We start from the raw sequence: 10,554 nt of genomic DNA, 5'->3' as shown, positions 1-10,554 counted from the left end.
GGGATGACTTCTTTTGCCTATCTAATCATTTTCAGCATTACTTTGCCCATTTAAAATGCAATTCCTTCCATTCTTTTGCTGCGTCTGCGGTTTAGAAAGATGACGTTTCAAGTGAGTAAGAAAATCCATGGTACATTTGAGCCATGTTCGTGTGAGCCATGCAACCCCAAAGCTCAGCTAAATTCTCCATAACTTCCCTCCTGACCTCACTGAGCTTGGGGGAAAACACCACTGGCCGCAGGAGAAGAAGAGGAGCATGGCCCACCTCACATCCCACTGCCCCCGGCTTGTCCTCCCTGCTGTTAGAGCAGGGATGCCATAAGGGTGGCAGTGGGGCAGGCAGCAGCAGAGTGGGGACGGTGGAGACGTGACAAAGCTGGGGAATGCCAAGCAGAAAGCATGACTCACATCCCGGTTACCACAGTGGCATTGGCTCCCAATAACTGCAGCGGTGTTAGACTTGCAATACTGGGTACCAGGAACCATCGATGCTCCTGGCACCTGGACCACTCCTACAGACACATGCAATGGTGTCAGGCTTTGTGGGTCCACCCTAGCAGATTCTGGCAAAAATAGATTTCTTACCTGAGCACTTAATTACTTTTTCAGCTGTTTTAGTGCTGACTTGGTTCTTAACAACACATCTGAACGTCCCAGAATACCGCGTGTGCAATTCCAACCTTGTTGCATTCTTTTGGGTTTTTTTGCTTTTATCTGTAGTCAATTCTATTATAATTGTTTCGTCTTTAGTCTTCTGCTTCACTTCACACTTGACAGATACATTTTTATTCATGCATTCACCACTGAGGATTGGCTGAGGGACAGGCTCTGAAAAAGAAGAGAAGGGACAGGCACGTCTGAGATGGTTTCTCCTTTTGAAAACCTCCATTATTAAGCAGAAAAGAGAATTAGCCCCCAATAAGCAGTAAGGGAGTAACACCAGCTAATGAGGCCAGAGAAGAATGAAGAGCAAATTAAACCTCTACTACAGAAGTAACATGGCAATGATAAAGAAAATGCAGTATATTAGCCTACGTAGTTGGTCTAGCCAGGCAGAGCTGCACCACCATGGCTGGACTACTTTCAGGCTCAGCCTGGCTCACAGTCAGCCAGCCAGGCAGGTGAGGGGAGGATGTTGTGTTTTTGGGGGAGGCAGCAGATGGGAGGGACTTGGAGCCACAGCCCCCTCTCCAACTCTGGTCCCAATGTTTTGGTGCAAATGAAGTCGGCTCTGATCTGCCTGTGGCCATCAGCAGAGATTTCCTCTAAGACAGGGCAAACAGCTACTTACGATGCTTTATGTACTACTGAAGGCACTCAGCTAGCACCACAGCCACAGCATGAAAACCCATCAAAACAGAATAGAAAACACAAACCAGACAACTCTTAGCTCTCAATGAGGTTATGACAGAGAGAAGTGATTTCTGACTCTTCTTATGTCCTGAAAACAGCTAGCTGTATTTCTGTTCCAGATTCTCTATCACTGGTGGCACTGAAAGAGCCAGAAAAGCCTGTGGGGCTTTCCTCAACTAGGGGCAACTGGCAGGGACATCCGATAGAAAAAATTTAATTTCTACCTTTTAGACCAGATAAACAAAAACATACCAGAGCCACCTCTAGTTATAGGCAGTGTAAGTTAGAGAGAGCATAAATTTTAAAGCCAATAAGGGTTGCTTGTAGCAAATGCAGTCTAGGTTCATGCTGTGACATCTGCAGCCACCCTTTCCTCGTTAAGCCCACTCCTCTTCTGCAAGCTGTAACCTATCATTCAGGGGAACACCCCAGTGTGAAACACTGGAGTCCAGATCCTGGTGATGCACTTGTGTGATGATATAATCTAAACTATTATTTTTTTGGAAAAACTGTTTGTCCAACTCTAGTAACAAAGTATAATCTGGCTGACAAATGACTCTAGCACCTGACAGTTACTAAAGGACTTTACTTCCAAAACTGCTATCAGAGGTAAGGCAACCTCTCTGCTGCACAGTAGATGACATGATGCAGCACATAGCTAGGTTGCAACCTTAACCTGAAATTGAACCCAGGACACCCCAATGACAGCTTGGTGCCTTAAAGCATAAGTAAGTAGCATCAGGCCCTGATGACTTCCTGAATCTGTAGGCAGTTTGCAATAATAATTCCCAGAGTAGCGAGACACCTTCACTTCTCAGCAGTCTGTGAGCCACAAGGCCTCCCACTGCACAGAAACCATTCCAGCTGTCCTTGCTGCTGCCGCCGCCTCATCAAGGTATCATTTCTGTAGTGCCAGCTGGTGCCCACAAACTCAAGAGGCTGGCAGAGGTGTGCATGCTGGCTGAGGAAGGACACAGCAAAATCATCTTCTTGCTGGGAAAAAACCCACACTGCCTGACAGCTTAGTGGTGTGGAGAGGTGGCAGCAGCCATAAGGACCAGAAGAGCCAGCCCCTTCTTCCCTGCTCGTCCCAAAAGCTTTGGGCTGCTACCGCTCTGATCTCTCAGGACAAGATACAGCACAGGAATGGAGGCTGCCTTCATGCTTTGAACCCATGCAGCTGAAACCCCCAGGCGTGTGCTTAAGTGTGCTTTGAACAGCACAATCTTCCTATTTGTTGTGTTATGCTATGCAAGGCTAGGGTGCAGGAGTCCTCTTCCCCTGCAAATTCAACTCCTGTTGTGGTGTATCTCAGGGGAGGTGACTGCTGGCTATTTTTTACGTTAGAGCAAAAGTGGAGTGGGATTGCATTGCCTAAATACAGGCATTTAGCGCCATGTGGGCTCCTGAGCTCTTCTCAGGAGGTTGGCAGATGCAACACAAGGTGCTCACCTTGCTGGAGCAGTGGCTAGAGACCAAAAGTCATAACTCAGTGCCTATAAAATAGCACCAGAAGCGCACAGTACCACAGCCACAGGCGTACCTCACGTAGGTTGCTGCACTCCCACAAGAGGTTTCTGGAAGCAGGGTGCTGCTGGGAGCACAGCCCTGCTCGTGCGGTGCCGCCCCAGCTCAGGGCCTGAGGGGTCCCAGCACCGCGTGCGGTGCTGCGGTGCAGCCATCCGCACTCACCCTGCTGCCAACACGGACGTGCTCACAGCTGCTTGCTTGGGCACACATAGAAGCCTGGTGGCTGACAAAGAGGGGAGCCAGAAAGAAGCAGGGGACCAGAGGGCATCAACAGAAGCAAGTGAAAGGAGCAGAGCGGCAGACTGCTGTCAGTGGGGAGAGGAAGGAGGTACGTCTCACAGAAGACCCTCCAAAACAGAAAGGGGGCCAATGAGTAGAAAAGGCTGTAGGAGAGAGCGGGAATACCAAGTCTTATTCAGCTACGCTCGGAATGGTATGGGAAGAGCAAAAACTCACCCTGAATGATGAACATTGTATCTTCTTCTGCCTTCAATTTTCCATTCTCCTGATAAACAGTCACCGTGTACTTTCCACTGTCCTCTTTCATCACCCGCTCTATTTGCAGAGTCCCATTTAGGAATATCTTACACCTGCACTGGTCCTTGTTCACATAGTACTTAACTGTCTTATCTTTTATCTGAAGCAACCTTTTTCTGTCTTTCAGCCATGTTGCATCATGTACACTCCCAGCAGCAGAAGTGATGCTGAGAAGAGCAGACTCATTCACTGCCATGTAAATCCAGTTGGTGACAGAGCCTGTAAAGGGAAGCACAACCAGCTCATCAGCGTGTCTCCAGCAGCCCCCGCTGCCGTGCTTGGCAGCCATAGCGGTGACCCGAAAGGTTGTCACTTGCTACCCCCTCTGAGTTGCCTCTCTTCGTTACTGATGCTGTTTTCTTCCCCTGCTCCAAAGCGCCTCTTGATCGTTCATTAGATAAATGTCAGCGCCCAATTTAATTCTGGGAGGCAAGGAAGCTAAGAGTCTGGCTTTCAAAAGCTGGCTTTATATTCTGGCTGACTTATTTGGAGTGATTTTGGATGCCAAGATTCATGGCTGCCCGCGAACTTAACCCTGAACTTAACCTTTCCCGAAAATAAGGTCACTTCAGTGTGTTTTGCACGTGGCACAGGCTGGTACTTAGAGCGCCCATCACTGCAAACATCACTGCGGACAGCAAGAACACAAACTAGTAGTGCCCTTGGAGAGTAGGATCAGTTCAGCAATAACAGTGATGGCAATAATAATAACAATAGTGGCCCATGTCAAGCAGTGAGTGTAAGGCACTGAACTGGAGGCAGACCCAGTGCTGCCAGCTTGCAGTGCCCCCTCCTCACCCATCCTGAGCACCCTGCCCCGCTGAAATATATCCACTTGATTTTTCTAGCACAGGATCATGGTGGGACAAGCAAGGTGGGGAGAAACAAACAGCTAACCACATCCTGTGAACTGATCGGGCACTGGAGACATTAGGAGATAAGCAAAGGACAAAAAAATCTTTTCTCTTTGCAGGTCTCCTTCGATGACGGGTCCCCTCTCCAGAACAGGTGAGAGTAGGTGCTTCCCAAAGGTGCTACCAGGACTGGGCAGCACTTAGCGCGTGGCTGCTGAAGGGGATGTTCAGGAAAGCCAAGGCTGCTAAACTTCAATCACGTTACTACCAGTGGAGATGATGTACTCCTCGGGCTGTGCCTGGGTGGCCTGCCCTCTCCCCTCCAGGCTGCTTCACAGCCTTTGCAAGTCCCATCTCGGCTGAACCGGGACTTTGGAGTGCAAAGTTTGTTGGGAGGTCACTCCAGGTAAGGTACTGTCTCCACTCCCGTGGCAGGTGGAAAATTTGCAGGAGGTGGTAGAAAAGTGCGCACAAGTGTGAGGTGGGATAAGCTCACTGATAACCGAATGTGCGCTCAGATGGCTTATTTAATTTGTCATTTTCTTATGTTCATTCCTCATCTATTTACAGGATAAAGCCGATCGGCAGGAGGGGATTTCTCATCACATCACCAGATAGAGCTGATTCTGCTCCAATTTTATATATTTCAAGCACTTTTTCCCCACAGAGAGAAAAACTATGTTTATGCATACTTTTATTACAGTCCTTAATTTCTGGTATCTAGGACAATGACAAACTATATCACAAAGGGGAAACTGAAATCTAGTTGCTATTTCATGAAACTAACAATATTAGAGATAATCAAAGAACTAAAATAGCGTGCCTCTGCAACAAGAAAATTAATACTGAAGTGCTTCCATCAATTCATCCCCAGTCTAAGGAGAGGCTGTTATTTCGCTATTGCATTTCTTACAAGGTATTTGATGTATCTAGTGAAATATTCTGAAATCAAGCTATCAACCAAACAGTCTTGGAAGTAGCTATCCTCCACACAGATGACACTATAGATTATACCCAAATATTTGAATTCTGATACTTGTTTCTGCTCAGTCACGCACAGGTATTTAGCGCTAGTAATAGGATTTCTTTGCATAACAGATACTATCATTTATTTTTTCTCTCTGGAAGTAAAGGAAAAAAAAAATCTAAGTTTTCAAGGATAATTCAATGGTATCTCTATGGACAGACCACCTAGACACATCTCTGGATGTTTATCTGATCTCCACAGTCTTGCTAATGGAAAGCTGAGTACCCCACACATATGATACTAAAAATCTGTTTAGCTAATGAAACAGCATTTCTGCTAATGCCAACTGAAATGTGCTCCAAGGGGCAGAAAGATCCGAACTGGCAGTGTAGAGCTCACTTGCAGTCACACGAAAGCGTTAAAAGGAAAAGCTCCCATAGTAACTTTAGAGAAGTAAGGAAGTCTATGAAACAAGTTTTCCATTCAAGGGAATAATCTTCATTTCTGCTGCGGAAGATGTTTTATATATCACGTACAAAAAAAAAAAATTCCTTATTTATCTATTAATTTTGTTAGAAGTAAGGAAGTCTATGAAACAAGTTTTCCATTCAAGGGTAAAATCTTCATTTCTGCTGCGGAAGATGTTTTATATATCACGTACAAAAAAAAAAAATTCCTTTTATCTATTAAAAAAAAAAAATTCCTTATTTATCTATTAATTTTGTTCTGAAAAAAAAAAACCCCCCCCCCCAGCCATACCTACAATATGTAGTGGAATGAACAGAGAAAAAAAAAATCTATGCATGATTGTATTGTCTCCATCTCTTATGACCTTCTCTAATCTATGAGTTAACACCTTAATTAAGTTTTTAGATTAATATTTTAAAAAATAATGAGAGCAATAATATACAAAATATAAAAGATGTATTTATTTGCTTGCTGTTTTCACATCTTAGACTTCTTCAACTCCACTGAAGACACTGAGATATATCACTCTTTCTGTTAATATTTATGGAAGAATATAATTTGCACTTTCAAAAGATTTGCTCATCTTTGATAAGAAAAGGAAATTTCATATGATAATGCACCGCGAACTCGTTCTCTAATGTAGCACAAGCTACCTCGAGGGCAGAGAGAAAACTGCATGCTGACATTTCTCATTATACATGTGTCAAATTAAGGCTCGTTAACTTAAAACGAAAACTGTTTACAGTTTATTTTTATAACTGGAATAGGAAACTCAGGTTCTGCCCTCCCCCCTGCTGAAAATTAAATCAAATAATAATAGCAATAACCCAAAGGTCTTCACTCATCGGGAAAGGAGAACTAGTTTCTTATCAGTAACATCCCACCAAGTTGTAAATGGTTTAAGATGCAATTTTAACAACGCTAGCCTGAAAGAGCGAAAAAACAGTAAGAAAAACTCACATTTTACACTGGGAAATAAAAGCAGCAAGCACTTGACTAGGTAAATCCTCCTAAAGTTCATTTTCAGGGTCAAAAAAATCCAGTGTCGCCTTGTCTAATGAAAGCTCCTGGTAGGTGAAAGGATTTTCTGCTGTGAGCAAGCAGTCATGGGATGTGTCAGTACAGCCCTTGTGCCCTCCTCCCCTCCTCCCAGCTCTCACCCTAGCACTTCTCATTTCTAGCAGAGGCACGAAAACCATGGGCAGAAATACCTCTCGACAGGGTGTTTTATCAGGATGGGGACAACGTGCAGTGACAAGGAAAACACACACGAAAATGCAGGAATGCCCCCGAAGTCTGTCTGCCCAGCTGGAGGGTCAACCGGGGCCCTCGTCCTCTTCAATGATCACCCGAAGAGCATCCGCCATCGGCATGCCACCGTCCTGGTGGGATGGGTGCATTTTTTGGGGCGGGGGGGGGGGGGGGGGGAGGTGATAGGAATCCTCTCCCCCATAAATCCTTCTGCTCCCCCACAGCCTCAGCAGCAGCGAGGGGACAGCAAGCCCAGGACCCCCAGCGGGGAGCAGGTAGCCGATGGCTGTTGGACAACGTATAGAAAGGAGGCACATTTCCCTTGGAAGCCATCAGGATCAGCTTTGCATCAACGTCTGATCTATGAGGGGCTGGTCGGTGCCACGTGAAGGTGTCCTGCAGGCATGGCAGGACATTTGAGCAAGCTGCAAAAGAGGGATGAGCATGGAAGGGGATGAAAACACCTCCTTGGGTCTAGCCAGGAAACCAGCCCTGAAGCTGGTTGGTGTGGGAAAGTTGGTGAGGAAAGAAGCTGGGAAGAGGCATGGGAGTTAGGTTCAAAAACACATGAGAAGCTAATAAAGTCTTTATTCCTGATTCCAATATGAAACAGATAGGGTGGTGAGGATTTTGAATCATATCATCCGCAGCACAATCCCTCTGCTACAGTGGCCACTGAAATCTTCCAGCTTTTTATCGCAGATGTAGACCAAGAAAGAAGACAGAAGAAAAGCTGTGGCACAGGAGATGTACAATATTAGATAAATTTTCCTCATTCATTCATGTCATTCTTCTTCCTTAGTTATAGGACAGCACAATCCCTCTGCTACAGTGGCCACTGAAATCTTCCAGCTTTTTATCGCAGATGTAGACCAAGAAAGAAGACAGAAGAAAAGCTGTGGCACAGGAGATGTACAATATTAGATAAATTTTCCTCATTCATTCATGTCATTCTTCTTCCTTGAAGTTATAGGAAGGTCTTGTAAGACACCTCCCCTTCTCTAGCTTCGTCGTCTTTTAACTGGTACTAACACTGGTAAAAACTACTCCTTTTTGCACAAAAGGAGAAGTTACCTGAGGTAAAATGCGCTAAGGTCACAGTATTGCTGCCTTTGCAAATTGCAGGAAAACCTAGCTTTTCTTCCTTCTTTTTGTTATTGTTTCCTTACAAAGAATGCACAAGGGAGGCACATGCAAAAGGAGAGAGAAGCAACAGCAGCAAGATGACATTTCTGTGCCTGACCTCCACACTCTGTGGAGAAAAACAAGCTGAGGGCAGGGGCTGTCATGCCCAGGCATCTCCCCAGCCAAGACAACTGTGCTGGCGGTGCTGGCCCTGGGGGACTGTGGGGACCTCTCTCCCCAGCCACGCTGGCAGGGACATGCAAGGTCTGCACGCTTGGACACATCTGCTTCCAGCCTGAGCACCTGCAGGGCTTTGGGCAAAGGCAGCAACCCCAATCTCTCCTGCTGTTTTTTTTTTTTTGCTGGGTCCATAAAGCAGAGTGGAGGGAGGCCCCCAGGCATGCTGAAACCACCAGCTACGCTCTGCTCAACCTGTCTTGCTTCTTCCTCAAGGCAACATCCCTCAAAGCCACTGCCTGCTTCCAGCGTACCCCTGTGCTTTGTCTGTTTGTGGGCATGCTCAGATTGCAAACGCGCTGGGGCAGGGACCGTCCTTCTGCTCTGTGCACACACAGAGCCTGCTCGCTGGATACTGCCTGCTGCGGAGCTGCAGGCAGAAACGGGGACTGGTACATGAAATACAAATGGAAAGGTGTGTGTGAAAGCAAGAGAGAGAAGAGAGGTAAAGCTCCACAGCGGCAGAATAAGGCTTAAAAGGATGCCCTGTATTCATAAGAAAGGCCACTACTTCCAGTTAATCAAGTTTGTCATGCCCAGATGCCCGCTCTCTTGTAAAAATCACAACTGAAATTACTCAGATTGGAAGCCCCTATGCTCCAGCAGACCAGTTATAGCACATCAAATGTGGCATCCTTTTTCCTGTTGGAGCAACAGGTAGACAGGAGCAAGAAACCAGTCCTAAAGGATATAAAAGGTCTGTTCAAAAATGAGTTTGCTGTGAGCAGTGAAGAGGCACTCAAGAAAAGTGGCGAGGGCTCAATAGCTGATGTCCCCTCTCCACTGTGCATCACAGAAGTGACGTCAGGCCTTGGTACTTCTGAGTACTTGGGTGCATGTGCACAAAATCAACTTGCTTAGAGATTTTGTATAACAACAGCACAGCCGAGCCAGCAAAGGGACACACCACGCACCTGCAGCAAGGATTCCCCATGAGATCCTGGCATGTGCATAGTCCATCCCACCAAGCAGCCCCTTTTCTAACCAGCGTCGGGAACCTCCTGCGCCATCAGACCCAGCTGGACAAGGAGAAAGCACCCTGTGTCTCTAACCTCAGCCTTCCTGTCAGATGAGAAGTGGGGAAATGGCAATATCCTTGCGGCTTTACCCTCCCTCTCTTAAGGAGCAAGACAATGTTGTGCTGCAGTCCTGATTGGGCTTCGATCCCCATTTTAGAAGAAGGAGGGGATTTTCTGGATGTTAGTGGGAGGGAAGCACTGAAAGTCCCTGCACTGATGTCTCTGTTTCCCCCCAAAGGAAGGCATTAAGGAAAGGGTGTCTGAAGGCAAATGGGTATCTCTGGAAAGCACAGCAGCTTTGGGCTACTGCCCCAGAGGAGCTCTGGAGGCCAGCATGTACCTTCAGCAATGCGGCGTGGGAGGCATGTCCTGAAAACAGCTACAGTAGGGAGCACTGGCAGAGCAGCCCCCTGCACCAACCAGCGATGCTCCCCAAGGAGCAGGACAGGCACGGCAAGAGCTATTGCTCGCAGCTGTGTGCTGCCACAGCCCAAACAGGGCTGTCCCAAGTAGAGCTGGGACACCACCTCGTCTGGGCAGGACGAGGTGAGGTCTGCCAGGCCTGCAGATAACCATGCCTTCACACTCTTCTGCTCACTGCAGACACCCTCTCTCCTACCCGTTACACAGGAAGTAACACTGCTGGGCTAAACACAAGCCATCTAGAAAACCAGGGCACCGACAGAAAAGGAGATGTCTCCCAGTACGGTGGTGCTGGACCTGTCTTCAGTCAGGCCTGTCAGCCCATGGCTGGGGATGCTTGGCCTCTGGTTAGCCCACTGCATTGCTAGACATCTCCATCTTCTGACGCACAGTAGAGCAGAGGACCGAATGCAGCTGTGGCAGCGGGGTGTTTCTTTGCAGCCACTGCTATCTCTGTGGTATTGTTTCCACTGCAAAAGCCACAAAGCACTGTAGTCATATACATTTGCTTGCTCTCTCTTTTACTCTTCTGTTCTTTGTAAAACACTAAGCACTTTCCTCACAGGGAATGTAAGTACCATACTTACATTTCCATGTAAAGGTGACAGACTCCCACACATCTGAAGGCAGCATCTCAAGAGACAATACGTAACTGTTCCCAGCTCTAAGTCTTCAACCTAGTGATAAGCCAATAAACATTCATGCCTGAGGCTAATAACAAAAGAGAACGTTATTAGATCTAGAAAAGGAAGAGTACAAATACACTTAGCACGTTATTCTCAGGAAAGTC

The 10,554-nt window shown here is 46.8% G+C and overlaps 1 protein-coding gene across 1 annotated transcript in view; it reads right to left on the bottom strand.

The window, feature by feature from the left end:
* The window catches only part of CD2 (CD2 molecule), an 11,307-nt gene extending 4,577 nt beyond the window's left edge, over positions 1-6,730 (bottom strand). The window contains exons 1-3 of the mRNA XM_019470807.1: positions 6,670-6,730; positions 3,340-3,639; positions 586-828 (exon numbers count right to left, since the gene is read on the bottom strand). Coding sequence (XP_019326352.1) covers positions 586-828; positions 3,340-3,639; positions 6,670-6,730 — 604 coding nt within the window. The remainder of the gene's footprint in view (positions 1-585; positions 829-3,339; positions 3,640-6,669) is intronic.
* Between the last annotated feature and the right edge of the window lie 3,824 nt (positions 6,731-10,554).

Source organism: Aptenodytes forsteri, unplaced genomic scaffold (genome assembly GCF_000699145.1).
Source record: "Aptenodytes forsteri isolate BGI_AS27 unplaced genomic scaffold, ASM69914v1 Scaffold207, whole genome shotgun sequence".
Taxonomy (NCBI): Eukaryota; Metazoa; Chordata; class Aves; order Sphenisciformes; family Spheniscidae; genus Aptenodytes; species Aptenodytes forsteri.
This window is presented reverse-complemented; position numbering and strand designations above follow the sequence as displayed.